The sequence below is a fragment of the Papilio machaon genome, chromosome 26 (genome assembly GCF_912999745.1).
Source record: "Papilio machaon chromosome 26, ilPapMach1.1, whole genome shotgun sequence".
NCBI lineage: Eukaryota > Metazoa > Arthropoda > Insecta > Lepidoptera > Papilionidae > Papilio > Papilio machaon.
This window is the reverse complement of record NC_060011.1, coordinates 987,278-1,013,625: the sequence shown is the minus strand read 5'-3', so window position 1 is coordinate 1,013,625 and position 26,348 is coordinate 987,278. Positions and strand designations below refer to the sequence as shown.

Sequence of the window (26,348 nt, the reverse complement as noted above, 5' to 3'; positions counted from 1 at the left end):
TATGTTTTTTTTAACTACGCGCTGACGGAGTCGTGGGCGACAGATAGTCTATCATAAAGCCAGCTAAACACATCAACTGTTCAGTTAAAACTATATTGTCAAATGAAAGTAAAACATTACATAAAATTGGAGTTGTGTAGCTGTGTTTAAAAGTTACATCAGAGGTGTTAAAAACATGTAATTTAATTTCATAAACATAATTATTCATTAAACAAGGGAAACTAATTTAGAGCGTTGAGTAACTACAGTTAATAAGTGTACGGAAAATTCCCACATTTATTAATACCTATTCACACGACCGATAAAAACATAAGTGTACGGAAAATTCCAACATTTATTAATACCTATTCACACGACCGATAAAAATATCTGTATTAAAGTATTCAAATGTTCTAGAGAGAGCTTCGGTGGTCCAGGGTCCACTTGACCTATAATCTGCAATAAAACTAATGAACCAAACAAAAAAAAACTACCTGTCACATCTGGTTAGGATTCGAATTAAATCTTTAATTTTTTTGACAACAGCTTGCTACATACCTACAGGAAGTCAATTAAAATAGAGTTGTGGACGGAAGCGAAAGCGTGCTCGTAGCCCCGCCACCATGCGTAGGAAGAACAGAAGGGTTTCGTGGATATTCTTCCCATACGGAAGCGAATCTCACATAATAGCCACATTCCCCCCTGAACGCAAAGTATGTATAAAGCATTCCCTACTGAAAAAAAAAGTGTATATACGTATAATATAATAAATCGCTAGTGTGTATTAGCTCTTAACCTTAAAGCGATCGTTTAAATTGTTATTGGTTTCATCCGGATTAGGCAAAACATTGTACTTTAAAAACATTTATTAAAAACAATAACTTTTTGTAACAATGCAACACTCGCATTATTAGACAATCTAGAATCGCACGAATCGCTTGTATTTTAAATTAAAATCCTTTAAATATGGATAGAATAGAATTTACCGTTAACAAGAAAAAATGTTCTGGTGAGTACTTAAATTTGTTTATTTCTTTTAAACACATGTTCTGTCACTTGCATTCCCTTTTGTGTCCATTTAATTTTTTTCCCACTTCCCTGACGCTTATTTGTCTTCCATCTAACCCTTCCTCTTTTTTATTTATGTCAATTTTAATTTGTTTGTACAATTAACATTCAGGATCTTGACGTCGTTATTTATTTTTCTGTATATTAGTTTTTTTGAATTTAATTGCAGTGGGCCATGAAGTAGACTCAGATGTGACAATAAACGACTATCTCCGTAATCAGCTTAACTTGCGCGGCACCAAGTATATGTGCCAGCAGGGAACCTGCGGCGCTTGTATTGTTAATGTTACCAACAACGACATTTATGGACATCGACGGACCTTCTCTGTTAACTCTGTAAGTTATATTTACTGCCGTACTCACACTCGCTAAGCGATCTCCTTTAATGAACATTTAATACGAGAAATTTACTTCATGGTTCTCCCTTAGTACTCAAATCACTATACTGAGTGCTGCAATCCGCCTTAGCAACTAATTATTTAGTTCTTAATCCTTACAATTTAAATTTCAAGGTCCATGCTTTTGTATCAATCCAAAAACAATTATGGAATTATTAACTTACTTCCCTACCTTAAAAATCTACATCTCATTATATACAGACAACGATCGATGATAGATTTTTATAGTATTTTCGACATTTAAAACATCCTGTTTATAATTTTAGTGTTTGGTATCTATAACACAATGCGATGGATGGGATATAACCACTATAGAAGGTGTCGGCGACAGGCAAAATTATCACCCTGTACAGAAAACCCTGGCGAAGTACAACGGCACACAATGTGGTTACTGCAGTCCTGCTTGGGTTATGAGCATGTATAGGTAATTCACCTTTTAAAAGACTTAGTTATAATTAAATAAAAAAAAAATCCAGTTCATTATACTTATAACATTTAGAGGGAAAATACCAATCGGATGACAACTCAGTCTTTGAATTCTGTTCAGCCGTTTAGACTACAGGACTTAACATTGGAATTGACATACATACAATTAAAAAAAACTCGTATATTTTTGCAGTTTACTCGAGGAAAATAATTATAAACTGACTCAAAGTCAAATAGAAGATTCTTTTGGCAGCAATACATGCAGATGTACAGGATACAGACCAATACTTGATGCTTTCAAAAGTTTTGCTCACGATGCTCCTGAACCAAACCTCACTGACATCGAAGATTTGAAAATTTGCAGTGATAAAGATAAATGTGAACTATCACTTGATAATAACTGGTGTTTATTACATAAAGAGAACATTGCTCGTAAGAATAAAAAAATACTTTTAAAAGATGATAGAATCTGGTACAGAGTTAATGAAATACGAGATATATTTGAAGTGTTTAGTACTGAAGGAACAAACTCTTACATGCTAGTTAATGGAAATACTGGACGAGGTAAGTTAAAATAAATTTGAAATATCAAAAACTAAAAGAGTGAATAATAAAACATTTGTTACAGGAGCGGTACCAGTTTTTGCCTTTCCTAAAGTCTTAATAGATATAAGTTTTGTTGAAGAATTGAAGACGTTTTACATAGATCAGAATTTAGTGATCGGTGCAGGAATAACATTGAGAGATTTAATGGATCTTTTCAAAAATATATCAGAGAGAGAAGAGCACTTTCAATATTTAAAGAAGTTATACGAGCATTTAAATTTAGTAGCACATATACCAGTAAGAAATGTAAGTTTTAAGAATTTTTAAAGTATCATCATCATCATCATCATCATCATCATCATCATCAGCTCACTATGCGTCCCCACTGAGGGGCTCGGAGCCTACCCCAAGTTAGGGGTGACTAGGCCATAGTCAACCACGCTGGCCAAGTGCGTGTTGGTTGACTTCACACATATCATTGAATTTCTTCTCAGATATGTGCAGGTTGCATCACGATGTTTTCCTTCACCGTAATAACGTCGGATAAATGTACATATGTAAATCTAAAATCGAAAAACACATTGGTACATGGCGGGATTCGAACCCTGGACCTGCAGATTGCAAGTCAAGTGCTTAACCCCTGAGCCACCGACGCTTCGGCCGTATCGGAACTTATTAAATACTTTATTTAGTGGTAAAACTGAGATAATATTTCAGATAGGATCAGTAGCTGGTAATTTGATGCTCAAACATAGAGAACTTACATTTTCTTCGGATGTGTTTTTGTTACTTGAAACGATAGGTGCAACTCTAACTATTGGTAAGTAGAAATAAATAAATACTGAAAGGAGTAAATAAACGGAAACAGCAAACGAAAACTTTATAAATAATTTCTTATTTCTTTTTTTAAAGTTTCTGCTATATCAATAGATGAAGTAACACCAGAGACTTTTCTAAAAATGGATATGACTGGTAGAATAATCACACAAATCAAAATACCCCCACTGTCTCACAATTATGAGCTTGTATCTTTCAAGGTATGCAATCTTTTTAAAGTATATTCCTTGTATTTAGCTGAATTTTACGTAAAGCATGTCTTGAACATTTTTAATTACATATATGAATACGAATATAATAACGAATATGAATTTATAATTTCACAAAATTATCGCAGGTTATGCCTCGATCTCAAAATGCTCATGCTCAAGTCAACGCAGCGTTTCTTTACGAACTAGAAGTGGATCATGAAACAGTAAAATCTGCGAGAATAGGATATGGCGGTCTCTCTGGTAAATTCATACATGCAGTTCAAACTGAGAACTGTCTGATTGGGAAGAAATTATTCACAAATGAAACATTGCAACTGGCGCTTGAAGTTTTGAACAAAGAATTGATAGTGGAAGAAATTCGAGAGTATTTGTCACCGGAGTATAGAAAGAAATGTGCTCTTGGTTTATTTTATAAGGTAATAAGGAACTTTTTTAATATATCTAGTTAGAGTACTTTGCTACATTGTGAGGTCATATGTGATTTTGTTGTTAAACATAGTAATCTATTTTGTTCCTTTCTCTTCGACCTTAGTTACTTATTCTTTGATGGCAAAGAGTTTCAAAATATTATTGTCACGTTGCTAACTTTCAGATATTTTCCCTCAACCTTAATTAATTAGTTAATAATTAGTTTTAATTAAAAATTTATATTTTTCAGGGTTTACTTTCTTTAATTCCCGAAACAAAATTAAATCCTAAATATCGATCGGGTAAAAAGGATTTAAGGAAAACCAGACCTCTTTCCTCAGGGAAGCAAGAATATGATACAAACCCTAGTCTTTGGCCACTGAACGAGCCAATGCCCAAAGTAGAAGCACTTATACAATGCGCAGGTGAATCTGTTTATGTTAATGACACTCCAACGTTACCAAGAGAAGTTTTCTGTGCGTTCGTTCCTTCTGAAATCTGTGTTGGTGAAATTGAAAGCATCGATCCGTCCATTGCATTAGTAAGTATATATTAACTACGTTAATAACATAAAGTTAACCTCTATTTTTGGATTACCGGAAAATGTCAGAATTTGTAAGTGAAACTTTGAAGACAGAAAACGGAAAAATTCTCTAAAAGTAGTGTTTACTATTTATACTTACCGGATTCTAAACAAAATCTTAAACCATGGACAAATAACAATTTACGTAAAAACTTCCGAAATATTTTTGTTTCTCACATAACGATATAACATAGCTACCCTTTTTTTAAATATCACTTACTCTATGTTTAAATATGTTCACAAAATATTTAAAAAAAAATAGTCAAATGTTAATGTGACTATCGTTTATGGAATTTGACATGACTCTGTTAACTAAATTAAGGAGGGCTTTTTATCGAAACGAAATACAATACTTGCTATATTAAATATTTTTTAACAGTAATTGAATTTTTAGAAACTATCCGGCGTTCTAGCATTCCTATCGGCAAAAGATATCCCTGGATCAAATAACTTTGTGCCTCTCAATATTGAAGGTGCGTTGGTTCCCGAAGAAATTCTCTGTGAACGAAATGTTAAGTATTACAATCAACCAATAGGAATCATCGTAGCTGAAACAGAGAAGATAGCTAACAGAGCTGCTTTGTTGGTCAAAGCAAAGTACAAGAACGTAAAAAAACAACCAGTTTTTACAATAAGGGAAGTATTAGACAGAGAGCCTGAACGGGTAACAGTTTTTATAGTCTACCCTGCTAGGGACAGAGGATTGAATGTGCAAAGGATTATGAAAGGATCCAATGATATATTCGATCAATATCATTACCACATGGAGACGCAGTCGTGTGTCACCAAGCCCAGTGAGGACGGCATTGATGTGGTCGCTGCAACACAATGGCCTGATCAGGTACACGTCGCAATATCACAGGTGTTGAATATCGAACAAAGCAGGTACGACTTTAGTTTGTAAATTTTATATTTAGTTACAGCTAAGTTTCTAAAGATGCTTAGTGATCTACCTGGAACTGACTAAATATAAATAAAATGAATTTCCTAAAATCCTTGTTTCCGAATCGGTCCTGTAGTAACAACAATCTTTATCAACAACATTGATGACATATGAGCAATTCTTTTCAGAATTAATCTGACAGTACCACGTCTGGGCGGTGCGTACGGTGCTAAATTGTCTCGCAACTGTCTTATCGCCTGCGCGTGCGCTCTCACCACATACTTGACCAACCGACCTTGCCGCTTCATAATGTCTATGCAGGCCAATACAAGAATTATTGGTAAACGGAATCCTTGTATGGTGGATTATGAGGTAAAATTGATTTTAACAATATCATTGTCCATACTAACTGTTTGTATTATATTACGATTATTTTTTTCTATTATTGACTTTTAAATTAATATTACAATTTTAAATTGTGATTGTGAAGCTACATGACACTTAAAATTGTAATTGGTTCAGATGTCTCAATCTTCTTCCAAAAATAACCATCTCATAACGAAATTTCTACTACAATAACCCTTGGAACCCTTGAACAAAACTATTAAAATGTTGTCTTTCTGTTCTATTCAAGAAAATGTATAAGACGAAAATATGTCTACAACACATAATTATTTTGAAAAACTTTGAACATCTCGAAATAGTCCATTTAAACTACGAAACTACGTTAACTACGAAAGTTTTCTTAATTTAAACCAAAAGACACTTTTCAGGTTGGTGTAAGTGATACTGGGGAAGTACAGTATTTGGAATATCACTTGTACTCAGACAATGGTTGCATTGTTGGTGACCCTATCCTGTTATTTGGTATCTCAGCGGTAAAGAATTGCTATGACAACAGAAGATGGTCTTATAAGTTATTCAACGTCACTACTGATACCGCTTCTAATACGTATGCCAGATCTCCAGGTATTATTCACTCAGTTTTTGTACTTGGCTTATCATCCTAAGTCCCCGTAATACGGCAGAGGGCGTCCACAGTATCTCTCTATTATGGGCTCTGCGCTTGGTCTCGGAACATGTCAGACCGCGTGTTCTCTTTTCAGCCTAAATTAATCGCCAGCACGTTTATTTCGGCCGACCCCGTTTTCTTGCTCCCACTCCCACTGCAGAGCTTCCCAAGGAATATGAATAGGATCCCGACGGAGAGAGTGGCAAATCTGACCGATGATTCTCGACAGTGTTCTAGAAGCTCTTCGGTGCGAATCGTTTGCGGCCAAAATATAGTAGAATGTTCTGGCATAAATTTTCTTTCATAATCAATGAATCAGACGAGAAACGGGTAAATTAAAAGAAGTTTGAAAGCACCAGATTAGATTAATGAGAGGCATATTAGCATAGTACGGGCATTCCAGAAAAAAATAATATATGACAAGAATCATTTAAAAGAATGAATGAAGAGGGGTCAATTAACTAATTTCAGTACAATTAAACTTATTTGAAATACAATTTTTTGTAGGTGAACTTGAAGCAATAGCCATGACGGAGCATATAATGGAACGTATATCTTACGAACTGGATAGAGATCCTTTAGAAGTGCGTTTGAAGAATTTGAATCCACAATATTCAGATCTAGCTGAAATTGTTGCGATGTTAGTTGAAGAAAGTGAATATAATAAACGGAAAGAAGAAGTAAATGCTTTTAACAAATTGAATCGTTGGAAGAAACGAGGACTTCGTGTTGCTATGATGAGTTGGCCTGCTTCAACTGTGATGGACTTTCATGTTCAACTAACAGTGTACCACGGTGACGGTTCTGTAGTTATAAGACATGGGGGTATAGATATGGGTCAGGGTATTAACACGAAAGTAGCTCAAACAGTAGCTTACGTACTACAAATACCTTTACATAAAGTTAAGATTAAACCAACAGAAGTTTCTGCAACTCCTAATACCATTATCACTGGTGGAAGTCGAACAACACACGCTGTTTGCTTTGGTGTTACCAAATGTTGCCAACTTCTTCTAGACAGATTATCTACAGTCAGGGAGACATTGAATGATCCTACTTGGGAATTACTAATACAAACTGCATACTTACGTGGTATAAATCTACAAACAAGTTACAGAGTTACCCCCAATGATGAAGAAATTTTTAGAGTGCCAGGGGCAGTCGTAGTAGAAGTGGAACTTGATATATTAACAGGAGAACATGATATTTCAAGAGTAGATATCTTGCAAGATGCTGGATTTAGTATAAATCCAGAAATAGATATTGGACAGGTAAATAAACTAAGAAATTATTTTGTCTCACTACTTTTAAATTATATTCCGTCTTGACATAACGAAATATTTTTCTTTCATCAGATCGAGGGAGCATTTATGATGGCGACTGGATACTGGACATGTGAGCATTTGATTTACGACAAAAAGACCGGAGAGCTGCTCACTGATCGCGCGTGGAACTACCACGTGCCTCTCGCTAAAGACATACCCATTGACTTCAGAGTCAAACTCCGCCCAAATTCATTTAATCCCGTTGGTGTTCTGGGAGCTAGAAGTAAGACATATTCGTATAATAACTAAAAATATATATTGTGATTTTTAGGTAATTTAACTGTTTTCTAAAAGGCTTATGTGAAAATTGACAGCATGCACTGGGTTTTAAGCGATCACTGCGCAATAATATCAAAAGAGGTGCAAATTCTTTGCCGGCCTAAAATAAAGCATATAACTCTTGAGAGGTGTGATAGTATCAAATATCTAGTCCGTAAGCACTGCTTATCCCTTTTAGTTGCGGGCCTGTGTTGTGGTATAACTTTTTTGGTGGTTATTTGCTCGATTATTCCTGATCACTTTTGTGATAGATATGTCGTTAATTTTCCAGCAACAACAGAGCCGCCGATGTGTCTAGCGGTGAGCGTGGCGTTTGCTTTGAGAGCTGCTATAGTTTCATCGCGAGAAGAAACCGGATATCCTAGGACTGAATGGTTTCACCTTGGTAAGTATACTATGGTATAAAAATTACTTACATTTTTCTGACATCTAGATAAAGCGAGAATAGATTTAAAAGTACCATTTCCCTTTATTTTTTGAAAGGGAAGCTTTGAAGCGAAACTTTTTTACGGTAGTTCGGCGCACTCGATGCGCAACCACTCTGTCCGGGCAAGCATCTTTACCCAATAGCGGCACTGTTTTACTGTCATAATTAGAAGTGGTTATCAAAAAATTATAAAAGTATAGTTGAACCTGGATAAGAGAGAGTCCATTAGGAACGCGATATTTTTCTCGCTTTTAGAGCTTTCTCTCTAACCTAAGTTTCTGGTATATGAAGGTCGTCCATCGGAATCGAACACTGATTCTTGCTTTTAGAGGTTTCTCGCTTATCCGTGTTTGACTGTATATGATTTTTAAAAATATGTTTGGCATTGAAAATAACTGGCCGCTTACTGTGTAAAACATTTGAGAAGACCTATGTTCAGCATTGGGTAGACAAAGGCTGATGATGATGATTTCAAATAATTTGTTTTGGTTTTCAGATGGACCATTTACTCTGGAAAAAAATGTTTTGAAAGCTGATGTTAATTTGAAAGAATTTTTGTTTTATTAATAAAGTTGTAATTTGTATAGCTGTTACCGATCAATCGACCGATCAATTGGCCAATTGGATTTTTTCCAGATTGCTCGGTCGATTGGGAAATCATTTTCCTATTAGACCGATTCCAATTGAAACGTGTACAATCATTTACAAAAGTTTAATTGAAAATTAATTATTACATTTTGATTCTTTATGCAACAGAACGAACCAAATTCCAAATATGTGAGGTCGTTATAACATAAACAGCTTATATTTATTTGTTTGTTAATAAAATAATTTTTATTTTATTAATAATTATTAGATTTTTTATTCAACATGACTGTACATAATAGGCGGGTGTCGATGAACGGGAAAAAATGGCCATTGCGCTTATAAATAAATACTATTCCCCTCCAAAAACAGAATTTATGTCTTAGAATAAAAGTCTTTGGTTGCCAATACGGGTTAAACTAAAATAAGTCGATATTTCTAAAGTAATGAAAGCGAAAGTTTAGATAGATGGATGAATGTTTGCAGGTACAGGTAACACCAAAACGGCTTAACGGGTCTGGTTGAAATTTGACAAAGAGATAGAATGTTGTCTGGTATAGCACACAACTAAGTTTTTTTTTATTCCGCACGAGCAAAGTCTCGGATAAAAGCTGTATCAAAATCAGTTTCACGGTAAAAGGCAATGATACCGCGACAATATACGACTAAGGATTTCTACGATTAGATGTTTCTTTTGACATTTTACTGCTGAAACGTGACTGAAATGAAGACAATTTTTTTTAATCATATTTAGTAACAAGGGAATTTGATGAAATTAAAATAGACATACAGTAATTGTGCCGTACACGACGGGTTCGGGTCCCGCGGCACAACCTGCCTTAAACTACGTATCACAAGGCCTGGCGTAAATAATGTAAATGTATGAACTGGCACTCACCTACTCGATGCCCCGTTCACCGCCTGTAGGTGCCTGGTCACTCTGTCGGTGTCAGTCGAGTCAAAAAAGTCACAGTCATACAGTCTAAAGGCGCCAGCAATGCTGCACTCCTGATGCACCCGATGCACCGCTTCCCGTAAGCGCCCTATAGACGCGTCCTTTACCGAACCGAACGCGGAACCGTAAACTTAGCGACCCTGTACGCTAAATATAAGACACGTCCGATGAGCTATCCAACTGCCGACCACCTTTTATGCTGACTCGATGAGCTCTCTGTCGACTCACTTCTTCCCCGCACAAGCCCCCCGCAGGCCCTGCGCCCGTCCGTAGCGGAGAGGGATTTCCAACTACCCGCTTGTGCGGGAGAATAAAAATGAGTCGACCTACCTTCTCTAACAATTAAAACCGCGAAATTCAAAAGTAGCGAACTACAGTGCAACTGTACCGAACAGTCCCCCGCCCCAGCCAGACGATATCTGGCTGCGTCTAAAACCGAAATTCGAAACCACAAATTAAACGAGCTGGGGGAGAGTTGCCACTGCTCGCTTTACCACCAAGTGGCCTAATAAAATCTATGTAACAATCCAATTCGCTTTACCCGCGAATAAATCCGTAATCCGTACCCGGTCGATCCGCGACCGTAAATGTTCCACCGACCGTATTTAAACAATGCATCCCTATGAACCCGAGTCCAAAACCGCGCGCGTGGTTACCTATTTACTCCGAAGAGAACCGACGCGAACCTGAGCGGTGGACAGTGAAACCGTACTAAGCGATGAGATGCATTGCGATGGAATAGACAGGAACGAATTAACGTTCCGGAGAATGATTGTTAATAAGTCGCGGTGAGGAAATCCGATCCTGATCACTTACCACCTGATGTTCCGATTGATGCGGCCGGCGTCGCTCCAACCGAGGCCAGTCCATGAAGTGAAGTGGCGAGCGAGCGCCGCCCGTACAAGGCTCCTCTGCCGCAGCTTGAGGGGCGCTGCAGGAGTCACGCGCCCCCCCGCCCGTGCTCGTTGGTGAACCCTGAACACATTGCCGTCCGCTGTTTGCCCTAAGCCGTGGTGGAGACCTAACATCACGGCGACCTGATGTCCGCTGCATAGCTCCAGACCACTGCTCCCCTGCATTTTTACTACGAACAGGGGAAGTTACAAGTCCCCGAGTGTTTGGCGAGTGCGAGCCGTTGCGGTTCCCACACAGCAGGAGATGATGCCTACCTCCACACTGACCGCACGCACGAGTGGACTGGCAGTGCGAGACAAGGTGGTTCCCCAAGCAGCAATAACACCAAAACCGTTGGCGAGCAATACCGCGCCGAGCTTGCCAACGTAGTTCCCGGAACTTGGGGCAACCCGTAACACCGTGTCCTGTATCCCGACAATAACTGCAGTGAATATCCTGTGCCTGCCGTACAGCTGCGTTAAACATCCGTGGCCTATTACGCGCCCAAACCGGTGGACGGTGTTCGTTACCCGCGGGCCTCGCTCTAGGAGCAACTACGGGAGGCCCCGAAGGGGGAGGGGGGACATTCTCCGATCGACGACACTCATCCTCCAGGAATAAAATTAGGTTGTCAAAGCTGGGAAGATGAGTGGCGGAGTCCCCGCCGTATTGCAGTTCAAATCTATGTTGTAAATCGTAAGGTAATTTGGAAAGAATTATGTGTAATAATAAAAACGACCACGTGGACACAGGTAAATCCAAACCCTTGAGACCGTTGACCGCTATTAACAACGGGTTAAGAAGCCGTGTGCGCAACGACTGCGTAACCGAAATCCTAGGTAGGCCTAGGATGGCAGCAACGTGACTATCCGCTAATCGCCGAACATTCTGATACCTACGATTGAGTAAGTCACGGGCGATTTCATAATTACCGTCAACAAGACCTAAATGTTGGACGAGGCCCTTGGCCTCTCCCGTTAACGACGCCAACAAATAGGCAAGCTTCTGAGCAGGGGTCAAATCCCTACGACTGTGAACAATGCTTTCAAATAAATTGTTAAAAGCAACCCACTGTTCCAAGTCACCGTTAAATTGTGGCAAATCGAGCAGCGGCAATCTACTCATGAGCGCTGGTGACGCCTCCGACTCCGCAGTAACGCGCGCGTCAGCAGCGCTTGACCCCTTAAGGCAACCAACAGCCTGAATAATTTGATCAGCCAGGTCGTCGGCCTGATCAATGTCAGCATTAATCTTCGCCATGGCATCCGCTTCTAAACCTAACTCTAGAATGCCACGGTACGCCGCATATAGATCCGCCATTTGATCGTCTAAAACCTGGTATCTAGCCATAAGGGCCTGCGCACGGTCCGGCCTAGAAATATTCAAAACCGCTGAGCCGAGCCATCTCAGCACACCTGTTATCCTAGCGGTATATTTGCCGGCCATGATTAATAAAATGAAATTTCAAAAAAAAAAAAAAAATCGAAGGTAGAAAATTATCGATGCTTCCAGAAACCGCTTACTACAAATGGTCGTTAAAGGAAAAAAAAAATCTAAATGGTGGGTAGATAATTCTCGCCTTAACCAAATGTATGAAACCCGTTACAAAGAATTACCTAATAAAAAAAAACAAAACAAAAAAAAACAACCGTAATGAAAACCGACCAACTTAAATTATCGACGGTAACATAAAAACTACCAAACGAAAAAAAATACTAAATTAAATTATTAACCGTAATATAAAAAAAAAAAAAAACAAATTAAAAAATCACCAAATTATATTATGCACCGTAACATAAACTACAAAAAAAACCGTTACGTAAAAAAGCCCTAATTTAAATATGCTAGAAAGAACCGATTGAAATTACTAAATCAAAATATAAAAGTATAAGAAATCAATAAACGGAACCCTAATGGCCGATTAATATTACGTAGCAATCGTACAATAAAGAATTTAACGTAAACGACTCGATTAAAAACCTAATATTGTACGACGTAATATGTTATAATATTCTGTATTCCGTTGTATTCCGTTATATTCCGTTATATTCCGCGCGAGAAGGACGTTACAATATTTCGCCAAGCAATGCAAATACGTACCCGAAAAACACGTAACCCGAATATAACCACGCGGTTATAACCTACGTGTTAACCTAACCACGCTCTGCTACCATCGAATTGTGCCGTACACGACGGGTTCGGGTCCCGCGGCACAACCTGCCTTAAACTACGTATCACAAGGCCTGGCGTAAATAATGTAAATGTATGAACTGGCACTCACCTACTCGATGCCCCGTTCACCGCCTGTAGGTGCCTGGTCACTCTGTCGGTGTCAGTCGAGTCAAAAAAGTCACAGTCATACAGTCTAAAGGCGCCAGCAATGCTGCACTCCTGATGCACCCGATGCACCGCTTCCCGTAAGCGCCCTATAGACGCGTCCTTTACCGAACCGAACGCGGAACCGTAAACTTAGCGACCCTGTACGCTAAATATAAGACACGTCCGATGAGCTATCCAACTGCCGACCACCTTTTATGCTGACTCGATGAGCTCTCTGTCGACTCACTTCTTCCCCTCACAAGCCCCCCGCAGGCCCTGCGCCCGTCCGTAGCGGAGAGGGATTTCCAACTACCCGCTTGTGCGGGAGAATAAAAATGAGTCGACCTACCTTCTCTAACAATTAAAACCGCGAAATTCAAAAGTAGCGAACTACAGTGCAACTGTACCGAACAGTAATGGATGAATAGCAAATATTATTTTTTCAATTTATCCGTGACATATAAATTAAAAAATACTATGTTTTAAAGCTAATATTTATGTTTATAAACTTCCAAAATATAATGAAAAAAAAACAAAATAAACCTTTTAAATAAAGATAAACATAACAAGAAAAACGCAAACAGAATTAAGAAAGGGTTAAGAAAACAAGGAAAAATTTAAACCAAAAAAAATCGTAAATAGCTCACGATTATTGTTTAGTTTAATTTGGAGTGTTATTTACATTAAAATCTACGACAACTGTAGCTTTTATATAAATGTTTCGGCAGTGAAAACGGTTAGTTGCTCAACATTACAAAAAACAAAAGAAGCTCTATAAGTATATTATAAGGGTATAAATCAATAAAGTTATAACAAAAATAAAATGTGATTTTGCCATCTGTTTTCTTTTCAAAGAAAATGAAAGGGATGGCATTTTTACAGAGAGTAAACAACCACTTGACAACGATCCTACCTGATGGTAAGTAACGGTTAAAAGTACGCCATAGTTTATTCTTGTAATACTGTTTTAATGCAGATGTTACGTGACTCAGCATTAAAAATCTTGGAGCCGTTCATCTCGTTAATTAATAAACGATTAACACATAGTTATGAAGTTTGCCGCCGAGGTGTAAAATACAACTCAAACTATCAACTTTGAAAGTCCAAACGAACTTAAGTCTACCAACAATGTAACGAAGATCACAACTTTGGCCGCTAAACTTTAAGTTAAGTTATCAAATTCCGTGTAGTTAGTTTCTATTTATTTAAAAATAATTTGTAACAATTAACGTTATACATTGCAATGAATATAAAGTAAACGAGTCTTTTAAAACTAAAAGAGTTTTTTTGACAAAAAATAAACATCCCTGATTTTACTTTTGATTACTCCAGAGAAAAATCTGTTAGAAAAGTCGATAGTTTTTTTAATGAAAATGGAAAAAACAAACATCCTATAGTTTTAAATACCCTCTACTTATATATATTCTATGCTGTCCACTCATAGGTGATAAACGTATTTATAGTACACGAGATTACCGCGGCTGAAGCTGTCAGCGTGACTGCAGCCAGGCTTCTTCATGATAAATGAAGTTGCTACCAAATATAGAATATACTCATGCATTTCAATTCAGTGTACTGTGTTACTACCGAAATACATGAATAAAATCATATAGTGATCCCTTTCTTTCCTATTACATAAAACTAGCTGTCGCCCGCGACTCCATCCGCGCGCAGTTAAAAAAAAAACTAAATGGGGGGGGGGGTTATGAAAAATAGATGTTGGCCGATTCTCAGACCTACTGAATATGCTCACAAAATTTCATGAGAATCGGTCAAGCCGTTTCGGAGGAGTACGGGAACGAAAACTGTGACACGAGATTTTATATATTAGATGAGACGACATTATGTTTATCTGAACGAGTTTTTCTGTTATTAATATGTTCACGTCTCTCTCTTATCCTTTATCTTGCGGTATCTTCTTTCTCCCTCATGTAACGAAATTTCGTAAAACAAAACTGTATCAACAGTACAAATACTTTGTACATAAATTAATACAAATAAGCTTATTACTAAGTTTTTGATCGTCTGAAAGTATTACAGCTTTAAAATTCAAGGCATAAATTTTAGTTTACATCAAAGTTTTACAACAAAAGCTCATTGCATATGACGCAGGTGTGGTTACAAATAAGCTTTTAAGTGCAACCACATATTTTAAGTATCTTAATTATATAAAGGTATGTATTACAATCTAGATCGGAAACAAGAACTCGGCCGACACCGTCTCCAAAATAATAATTGTACAATATAGAAATACTACGAGAAAGAAGAGTTTTTTTGGTTTTTCAAATTTATTCAAAAATATTATTTTGTTAATGCATTTTATTTGAGAATGTTTCTTTTGAAGTCGCTTTTCTTTTTAGTAATTTTTAATGCTATTTTGGCAGAAATACACTCATTGCGAAGCAGGTAGAGAAAACTTTAAGCGATCGACTAACACAGTTTGAAACCATTCATAGATAAAAGCACTTTATTCTCAAAAAAAATATTATATCAACTCACTATATATTTACATTTACACTATATATACACTATATATTTATATTTAAATAGCCTTGTCTATTACGTAAGCGTTAGCGTAAGCTTTAATTTCAATAGCATTTCAATTTGCGGAATCTGAATATAATTTGTCACGTAACACGTAATGGAGCACTCGCTAAAATCCCGGCAACGTTAGCAAGCGTTGTTTAATTTCTACATAAATTGGATTTCGTTTTGTACATGCCACGGTAAAATTGAGAACATTCTTTATTTTAAAATCGCACAAGAGAATACTTAGTTCTGCTAAAATTGTAAAATGATTTCTACTGCATAGAAAACATAGAAACAACAGAGAAAGTCAAATTTAAAGAAGGAACCTTTCGTAAACAGAATCGAAACCTTTCGAGAGTCGCATTAAAATTTCAAATTCGGGAAAATTCATTATTTATTCAAAAGTTTATATGCAATTAAAAAATCGATAGACACAGTCAAATGTTTTCTTCCATCACTAACAGCAAAGTTTTCTGCCTACGTCATACGTATGCGTAGGGTTTATCTTAGATACGAGTCCTATGCAAAATGTAGTAACTATATTTTTAAGCAAAATTACCTTTCGTACTTTTCTCAGTTTACAATAAAAGTTATCCGTCAAATCAAAGTTTAATAACTTTAAATAATCTCATTTGAAATGGGAAATAGTTTTATTATAGCAAAATATGTTATTTATGTACACTAAAGTGGCTCATTTAAAAAACTGGATTTTTTTACTTACAACAGTATTCGTAGGAGCCATCTTTAGTATCTTTCAGTTCCGAAATGTTTTTATATAATGAAACATAACGTTAAAGATAATCTGCAGTAACATTAACTTTGTAGGGCAAAGCAATAATTTAAGATCATGTATAAAGATTGTTCGACTAAACTTGATAGTAAGGTTTTGTCGGAAGGGTCGAAATGGTCTAATATATTCTAGTTCTTATCATTCCTTACAAGTTAAGATTATATATAACATAGAAGGTATTGTAAAACGTGATTTGGAATTTATTCAAATTAATAATAATAATAATAATCGATCAATTATCACGGATAGGACTATTGTAGCCAATAAGCCTGATATCGTGATAATAGATCGATCTGCGAGACGTACGATAATTGTTGACGTAAGTATTCCCCATGACCGTAATCTCGTGAAGGCAGAGACAGACAAGATGTCAAAATATTTGGATCTCGCGCACGAGAATACAGCCATGTGGCATATGGAGTCAACAATTATCGTACCGATAGTGCTATCCGTGAACGAATTAATTGCGAAGAGCCTCGATCACCACCTAGAGAGGCTCTCGGTCGGTAAGTGGGTGAAGGGCCAGGCACAGAAGGCGGTACTCCCGAGCACGGCACGTATCGTAAGTTTCTGTCTCTGGAGGCCTAACCGCCGGTAGCTTGGGACCAAGGCTCCTTTGCCGACGTATCTAGATTTTTTATATTTTTTTAATATTGTTTTAGTTTTTATTAAGAAAAATATATAAAATTAGACAATAAATAAATATGTGATAATAATAACTTTTTATTGCCATAGAAATTAACAAAATTTTAAAACACAATAATTTACAATATTCAGTGATGACAAAAGGGGGTGGCTCAGCTTCGCCAACACTGGTAAGGATACAGTGTCGAGCTGGTTTTCAGCCATCCCCTCTTCCCAAGATGATAAAGGGAGAATAGATAGTCGATGGTCGTGTACAGTTGTACTGTAAGTTTAGTTAATAAAGGTTATTTCTTCCTAACATAATATAACTTTTACCCGCGACTCCGTCCGCGCGGAATAAAAAAATAGAAAGAAAACAGGGTAAAAATTATCCTATATCCGTTTCCTGGTTCTAAGCTACCTGCCCACCAATTTTCATTCAAATCGATTCAGCGGTTCTTGAGTTATAAATAGTGTAACTAACACGACTTTCTTTTATATATATAGATATATAGAAGATATGTCAACAAATTAAAAGGTGTGGGAATAAAAAAAGATCTAAATGTAATCTATATCACCAAGGGATTGTGTAGCTGGCCAAAAATTAATGTATTTTCCAAATCGTTTCAGTAGTTTCGGAGCCTATACAATGCAAATGAATAGATAAGTAATATAATATTAATAAAAAATCGCATAATCCATTTAAATCCATATAATAATTTAGTAATCAACAAATTTTGAAACCATGTTACGATAATTTCAAGGTCAAGATCTTATATATGACGCGTGAAAGAAATAAAACATATTAATTAATCTTACTTATATTATAAATGCGAATGTTTAGATGGATGAATGTTTGTTAGAAGGTATTTCCAGGACGGATCAACGGATCTCGATGAAAGGTATAAATATAGAGTCTGGAAGAACATATAGACTACTCATAAAGTTTGTTTCTTTTCATTCCACGCAAACGAAGTCGCGAGCATAACCTAGTATTAAATGTAAAGTATTAATATTATAAGGAGAGTATTTAAATCATAAAGTTCAAGTATGAAGTATTGTTTATGTTTAAACTAGCTGTCGCCCGCGACTCTGTTCGCGCAGAATTAAAATAACACATAATAAGTAGCCTATGACTTGTTCTACATCTGTGCCAAATTTCATTAAGATCTGTTTGAGCCGTTCCGGAGATACCTTCAAACAAACATTCATCTAAACATTCGCATTTATAATATTAGTAAGATTAAACCGACTTTTCGATAATAATCAAAATATTTAATATTCACTTTGCATCAACATCGTCAGTTTTGAAGGAAATGTAAATTACGAGAATTACACTCAGAAATTCCTCTTAAACACGCCTCATGAATTATTCTACCAAAATTTAAAGCTGTCCTGGTGTTATTCATGTTTTATTAAATAACTAGCTATCGCCCGCGACCCTGTTCGCGCGGCATTAAAAAAAACTTAATAAGTAGCCTATCTGTTCTTCCAGACTATGTTCTACATCTATGCAAAATTTTATCAAGATCCGTTGAACCGTAAAGGCAGTGTTTCTCAAAGTGGACGATAACGCCCCCTTGGGGGCATTTGAAACCTAGAAGGGGGTGTTAAGGGGCCCAAAAAAAATGGGGGCGTTGAAATTAATTAAAGTAATGAAATTGTGGTTTATAAGTTATAGGGTTGAATAAAAAATGGGGGCGCTGAAATATAATTGATTTTCAAAGGGGGCGGTGAAAGAAATAAGTTTGACAATCACTGCGTTAAGGGGATACCTTCAAACATCCATTCATCTAAACATTCGCATTTATAATATTAGTAAGATACAAAAACGCTGTGTTTATTTTTTACTCTTTGTTATAAAATAATAAATGAAAGCAGATTTTTATCTGATTAACTATAAAAAAGAATTAAAAAATACTTATTTTCTTAAATACCAAATTATAATATTTTCAATATATTTGTCTTCATTATTATATTAATTTTCCTAAATATTTAATCATTATTTTTCCGACAAAATTATTTATAAAATTTTCCATAAATTTGGTAAATTAAAGTAAAGGAAAATATGCACGAAATCTTCCAATTAAATTCTTAACACTTGTTAGAATTTTTAATAAAAAAATATTTTCCTTCTCCCGCTTTCGGATTTATAAAATACCGAAATCAACTTTAAATTACAAAACGCTCACGTTAAAATAAGACATGGGTACTTTGTTCTTAAAAACAAAATTATGCAGAATTTTTTCATAAATATTTATTTTTAAATATTTAAAAAAATGCATCTCAATAGCTTCCCTGAGAAGTATAGAAATTAAATGACACTACACTTTTGGTTTTCGGTTAATCCTTTTAGGCTATAGGCGTTTATAATTGAAAAAATATTTAATACATACATGTATTATATATATCAAAATAATACTATTATCCTTTAATATTATAAATGCCAAAGTAACTCTGTCTGTCTCACTTTCGCGTGAAAACTACTGAACCGATTCAAATGAAATTTGGTACACAAATAGTCTAGAGCCTGAGAAAGGACATTGCCTACTTTTTAATGCGAAAATGATTTATAAAGGATTGAAATTGGGGTGGAAATTTGTATGGAAGTATCGTAATTTTTCAGGTAGAAGCTTGAAACTTATTTTTAAGGCTGTTTATTTGATATTAAAAAATATGTCATTCAATGTTAAGTACAAAATAACAATGGGGGGCATAAGTTTGTATGGGAATATGTTAGGTTTAATATGTTTTGTTGTAATATTTTATAATTTTAAGTAAAATAATTAGCCTAAGTCATGAAAAAGGCTACCCAATGACAGTATTTCATGCGGACAAATTCGAGGGCATAGGAAGTTGGTTATAGAGTAACAATTATTTAGACTATTCGGTCCGTGTATGTCACCCTTTATTGTACGATAAAATAAAATATGTCAGATATTAAAGTTATTATTAAAAATTCCCTTTAAAACAAATAATTGAATTTAATAAATGATTGTAATTAACAAGTTCGCTTGAAGCACTTATTCCCTGAGCCAATCAGGGAATATTAATTAAAAATGGCGCTAGCATCGCCCCACAGATAATATATATGACGCTGAGGTTTCAACACATTCAGTGCTACGATTTCCGTTACGTTACGTGAATATGGCGGTGGTCAATGTAATATACGTGATGTAGCTGTGATTTCATTTTTATGTATTATTATATAAAAATATATGTCTTATGTCAATAGGGATTTTTTTAAATTGTTATTTTATTTATCTAGGGGAAATTCACGGGTTCATATGAAGTTTTACTCACAAAAATTATTAAATTAAAAAAAAATGATACGAAATTATTTCTGTTTCTCTCGTAAACAAAATGAATGTAGACTAGAATTATGTTAAAAGATTTTATATGAGAATAGAGAAGTAATTAAATTTTAATCGCTTACGCTACGCTTCGTAGACTCGCTTCAGCTACGACGAATTAATTAAACCATTTCGTAGCAGCTGTCAAAGCTAAGAAATAAATTCAATAGAAGTATTAACTTTGAGAAACGAATTGATTTTATGTTCATTTAATTATATCTAACTAATATTATAAATGCGCATGTTGAGATGGATGGATGGATGGATGTTTGTTTGAAGGTATCTCCGGATCGGCTTAACGGATCTTGATCAAATTTGATACAGATGTAGAATATAGTGTATGGAAGAACACATACGCACCTTATTAAGTTTTTTTTTTTAATTCCGCGCAGACGAAGTCGCAGGCGACAGCTAGTAATCAAATAAAAAAGTAAGAAGTATTAAAAGACTTTACTTTAATATGCATAAATATTTAAATCGTTAGAAAAACAACATTATTAATTAACTTTAATTTGTCGTACGAACTTGCAACCTCCGTTTACCCACGCCATTTAATTTGCATGTGCAATTTCATTATCCACCCTTAGGGTGTTTTCGTGAAGTGAAATTGTGGCTGAAATGGCAAGTGCTCAGTTAACCTTTAATAAATGATATTCCACTTCTCTGAGTTTATAATTCTTCTATTTTATACCAAAGATCCGCCCCGGCCATTGTTTTTTTTTAATATTATAAGGTGACAAATGGCCACCTGAATACGCCTAAAAAGCGATCGCTGCCCATAGACAACCGCAATTCCAGATGCGCTGCCAACCTTTAATCGAATCGGAAAAAGAAAATAAATCCTCTTGCTCTTCCATCAAATCTATTTCCCCTTCCCAACCCATTCTTATAAGATAAGGGTGGGAAGGAAACGTGGACTAAAATTAGGTTTCCGGAACGCACACTTACGGTACACTTTTAAAAATTCCCATTTCTATCAACTTACAGTTATGTAATAAAAACGATTTAAAGTAAATTTCATCTTAACTAGCTTACCTTAATTTTTTTTAGTAATAACATTAGTACACAAATTATAGTCGTGAAAAAAACTTTTTTTATATAAGAGAAAGGAGCAGTTGGAACACCAAGATGTTCATCGACGTCCATGGACATCTGCAATACCAGAGGAATCGCAGATGCGTTGCCAGCCTTTGAGATGGTGATACGCTCGCTTCTTGAAGGACCCTAAGTCGTAGCGGTTTGGAAATACCGCCGAGGTCAGACCATTCCACAACGCGACGGTACGCGGTAGAAATAGAAAGCTACGTGAAAACCGCACGGTTGTGGATTGCCAGCCATCGAGATAAAAACTTTCTTATTTCTTACTTTTAACACATACATTTAACTAGCTTTCGCCCGCGACTCCGTCCTCGCGGCATTAAAAAAAAAACATAAGACGTAGCCTATGTGTTCTTCCAGACTATGTTCTATATCTGTACCAAATTTCATCTAGATCCAACAACCAAACATTCATACATCCATCCATTCATCTAAACATTCGCAATTATAATTTTAGTATGATTTAGCATTCGAATTAAAATAAAAGATATGTCAAATGATAAGGAACCTATTTTGTGACGTGAAAAGACTTGAAATATAGTTTTTGATGACATAATGTAGAGTGTGATAATGAAAGCTGATAGAACTAATTACATTTCACATTAGGGGCGCAGTTAAAACCATTAGGCTACATTTGACACCATTTATATGAGGACAATAGATTTCAAATGCTTTAATGACATGATTTCTATTACTAACAGATATAAAATCATATTATCCGTCTCATTCTTTTCTCTTAAAATAGATAAAGATTTTTTTTATATCATAAGGTTGTAAACGAGCAAACAGCCACCTGGATTCGCCGCAATAGCGAGGCGACCGTTGCCCATAGACATCCGTAAATGCAGATGCGTTGCCTACCTTTAATCAACGGAGAAGGGGACGCACAGAAAGAGGATATTTCTCCTTCCTATACGTCCCCTCTTCCGCCAAATCCAATTTCCCTTCCCATACTTTTCTAATAAGAAAAGGGTGGGAAGGGAAAGAGGACTAAAATTAGGCCTCCGGTACCACACTCATCAAATGAAACGCGAAATTGCTTCCACTTCACGCCAGTCTTCTGTGTGGTCGTGGTATTTCACTGAGCGAGGCCAATTCGTGCACCCAACAAATATAGTTGTTGCGGGATCTACCACTGTAAGACGGTAATATGGTAATATGTTTTAACCACTTACCATCAATAAGAAATATGAAGTCAAAAAATTAAATAATATTTCCTACTTAGGATTGAATGTCGTATAACTGTCACCATAAGAGATTTAATTAAGCCTATATGTAGCTGTGATAAGCTTTTGACCTAATTGCATTGTGATCGCTGAGAAATTCATAGAAATGGGTAGGAAATAAACGTCCTCGACTGTAAACATTTTCTGACGTCATAAATATGTATTAACTTTCAAGTTAAAAACACCTCAATGTTATTATAAATGTGAGTGGAAGTAACACAAAAAGCACACGGGATTAGCTCTTTTAATTTAATGACCTGTTGATGAGAATACCTTGACTTCTGGAACTTTCCTCTTCGGTTACAACGGACGGCCGTCCGCTGTAAGAACTTTTGGGCGAGTGACCCCGACACCCCGCACAGTGTGCAGGCGCATCCTCCCCGCACTTCAGACCCCTTCGCCGCTTTAGTCGCATAATAATATAATCCTACCAGATTAAATTGGCGGCTCGGAGTATGGCGCGTTTGCAACTACTATTATTACTATTACTACTATTTAATATTAACATTAACATACTCCCCCCCATTGAAAGTTTAACTTTCAATAGTTTCTTGGGTTAATAATGGGCATATTTTCATTATAGCCCGTCGTAGAATTCCTTTTGTTGTTTGGACATCCACAACTCTGCAGACACCGTCAGCTCCAGGATGCAGTTGCTTAATGCGACCGACGATCCATTTCATAGGTGGCATGTTGTCTTCCTTGATAACGACGAGATCACCGACCTTATATTGCTTGTTGTGAGTTTGCCACTTGACTCTTCTTTGCAGCTCAGATAAATATTCAGTACTCCAACGTTTCCAAAAATGTTGTCGCAATTGTTCTAGAAGCTGGTAGCGATTAAGAGTAATCCTCTCCGTCACAGGTGAGGGAAGCGACGTTAGCGATCGTCCAATCAGGAAGTGGCCTGGCGTAAGTGGATTTAGATCCGATGGATCAGCTGACAAAGGGGTCAAAGGACGCGAGTTTAAAATTGCCTCTATTTGGGAAAATAACGTAGATAATTCTTCAAATGTTAAATTGGTATTACCAGCAATTCTTTGTAAATGGAATTTTGCTGCCTTTACACCTGCCTCCCAAATACCACCAAAGTTCGGGGCATAAGGCGGGATGAACTTAAAGGTGATACCTTCTTCCCGCGCAAATTCGCTAACTGACTGGTTACAGGCTTGGGTCATTCTGTTCAGTTCACCTTTTGCGCCTACAAAATTTTTACCATTGTCGCAACAAATCAATTTGGGTTTTCCACGGCGTGAAATAAACCGACGGAGACAAAGTATAAAAGCATTAGTTGTTAAATCACTAACGACCTCTAGGTGTATTGCCTTCGTTGAAAGACAAACGAATAAACATAAATAACATTTAGATGATTTAGCACCGCGACCTTTGCGATTTATGATTGAAAAGGGCCCTGCAAAGTCAGCACCACAGTTCTCAAATGGAGCAGCAGGAGTCACTCTAAATTGAGGTAAGTCACCCATTATTTGTTGCAATGGTTTTGCTTTTAATTTTGTACAAGTTATACATTTGTTTACAGTAGTTTTAGCTAATACACGGCCACCTGTGGGCCAAAATTGTTCACGCACTGAACTTAATAATTGTTGGGGACCACAATGAAGTAGTCGATTATGCTCATGCATAAAAAGAAGTTTGGTAAAATGATGTTTGGAATTGATCAAGATTGGATGAATCTGACTGTATGGACAATGAGATGCATTTTTAATACGTCCTCCAACACGGAGAACTCCTTCCTTATCTAAAAAAGGGTTAAGTGACACTATATTTGACTTACGATTTAATGAATTTGTATTTTTTAAAGTATGAATGTCGTTTGGAAAAGATTCTCTTTGGGACAATTTTGCTAAAATTATTAACGAATTTTGTACTTCATCGGTTGTAAGTTCACCAGTCTGACGTGCTGAAGGAATAACTTTACAATTTTTTATAAAACGAAACACATATGCAGTTACTCTTTGTAATTTAGACAATTTGGAATAATGTTGAAATGGTATTACACTTTGTTGAATCTGTACACTACATGCAACCTTTGTTTCAGGTAAATTTAATTCAAATTTAGTTGGAGGCCAATCAACTTCATCTTTGGATAGAAACTTGGGACCGTTCCACCAAAGCTCACTATTGCTGAGTACTTGAGTGCTAACTCCCCGAGATGATAAATCTGCAGGGTTCTCAGTAGTAGGGACGTGTCTCCAAGAGCAATCATTTTTTGTTAAATCGCGTATTTCTTGAATTCGATTACAAACAAATAATTTTAACGTTTTAGGTTTAGTTTGTATCCACCCCAACACTATTGTTGAATCAGTCCAAAATACTGATTTATTTATTTTGACTCTAAGTGAATTATTGACTTTATTGTACAATCTAGCACCTAATAAAGCGCCCATCAATTCTAAACGAGGAATAGTTAGTTCTGGTTTTAAAGGAGCTACTCTAGCCTTTGCACAGAGTAAATTTACTGAACAATTTCCGAATTTGTCTATGGATTTTAAATAAATACAGGCACTATATGCAACTTGAGATGCATCTGTAAAACAATGAACTTCTATAGAAATTGGAGATGGACATAAAACATGCCTTGGTATTTCAATATTAGCAATATTTCCAATATGTGACTCAAAATCAGTCCAAGCCTTGTTTATATCTACTGGAATCACTTCATCCCAGTCTAATTTTAGTTGCCAAAGTTGTTGAAGAATAATTTTAGGAATTATAGTGCAAGCTGAAAGTAAACCTAAAGGATCAAAGATTTTACAAGATTTGGATAAGATTGTTCTTTTAGTTATTTTTGTATTTACATCTTTACTTGTAGAAAATTGTAATATATCTTTGTCCGGAGACCAATTAAGACCTAATACGGTTGCTTGTTTAGAAAAATCTTTGGTTTCATATGTAATATTTAAATTATCAAAAATGTCTGGTGCATTTGTACGAAATTTTCGGAGAGGAAAACAAGCCTTATTTAATGTTTGGATAACACCTGTTAATATATGTTCTAATTGTACCTTTGAATCGGACCCAGTGTTCAAATCATCAACGTAGAAGTCATGTTTTAAAACTTCTGCTACTGCCAAATCAGAACACTCTTTACCGAGTTGCACTAAGCATCGGGTACTTAAGAAGGGTGCCGAAGCTGTCCCATAGGTCACTGTCTTTAGTTGTAATGTTTTTAAAGGCTGATTTTCCTCATCTCTCCAGAGAATAAGCTGAAGATGGCGCTGAGACTCATCAACAAGAATTTGGCGGTACATCTTTTCAATGTCTCCTGTAACAACATAAGTATTTTGGCGAAAACGTAAAAGAATCGAAAGCAAATCATCTTGCACTACTGGTCCAACTAATTGTATATCATTAAATGATTTGCCGGATGAGGTTTTACAGGAGGCATCGAAGACCACTCTTAATTTTGTGCTTTCACTCTGTTCACGTATAACAGCGTGATGTGGTAAATAGTAACCGAATTTTGGACTTTGAATTTCTGTTAAATGACCTAACCTTTCATACTCATGAATAAAATCAGCATAGTCTTTTTTAACATTAGACAATTTGGTCAATTTTCTTTCTAAATTTGTAA

General features: G+C 36.1%; 2 protein-coding genes across 2 annotated transcripts; both read left to right on the top strand.

Moving 5' to 3' along the window:
• The first annotated feature begins 906 nt into the window (after positions 1–906).
• LOC123722488 (aldehyde oxidase 1-like) lies at positions 907–4,303 on the top strand. Its single transcript, XM_045684347.1, has 9 exons — positions 907–988; positions 1,217–1,383; positions 1,712–1,869; positions 2,065–2,435; positions 2,500–2,723; positions 3,135–3,237; positions 3,330–3,454; positions 3,592–3,830; positions 4,300–4,303. Exons 1-9 carry the CDS (start codon positions 946–948, stop codon positions 4,301–4,303), a joined length of 1,434 nt encoding a protein of 477 aa, XP_045540303.1. The 5' UTR covers positions 907–945.
• Positions 4,304–4,477: 174 nt separating this feature from the next.
• On the top strand, positions 4,478–9,284 carry LOC106717831 (xanthine dehydrogenase/oxidase). The gene is made up of 9 exons (XM_045684346.1): positions 4,478–4,489; positions 4,852–5,342; positions 5,529–5,712; positions 6,114–6,309; positions 6,860–7,623; positions 7,708–7,900; positions 8,228–8,341; positions 8,880–8,939; positions 9,271–9,284. The coding sequence occupies exons 1-9, from the start codon at positions 4,478–4,480 to the stop codon at positions 9,282–9,284; spliced, it is 2,028 nt and encodes a 675-aa protein (XP_045540302.1).
• Positions 9,285–26,348: the final 17,064 nt, after the last annotated feature.

Bases quoted from the DNA above. Each gene is read 5' to 3' on its own strand.
- LOC123722488 (XM_045684347.1), top strand. From the start codon at position 946: ATGGATAGAATAGAATTTACCGTTAACAAGAAAAAATGTTCTG. The intron at 989-1,216 runs GTGAGTACTTAA...ATTTAATTGCAG, and splicing joins TAACAAGAAAAAATGTTCTG to TGGGCCATGAAGTAGACTCA. The intron at 2,724-3,134 runs GTAAGTTTTAAG...ATAATATTTCAG, and splicing joins CACATATACCAGTAAGAAAT to ATAGGATCAGTAGCTGGTAA.
- LOC106717831 (XM_045684346.1), top strand. The intron at 6,310-6,859 runs GTATTATTCACT...AATTTTTTGTAG, and splicing joins TACGTATGCCAGATCTCCAG to GTGAACTTGAAGCAATAGCC. The intron at 7,624-7,707 runs GTAAATAAACTA...TTCTTTCATCAG, and splicing joins CAGAAATAGATATTGGACAG to ATCGAGGGAGCATTTATGAT.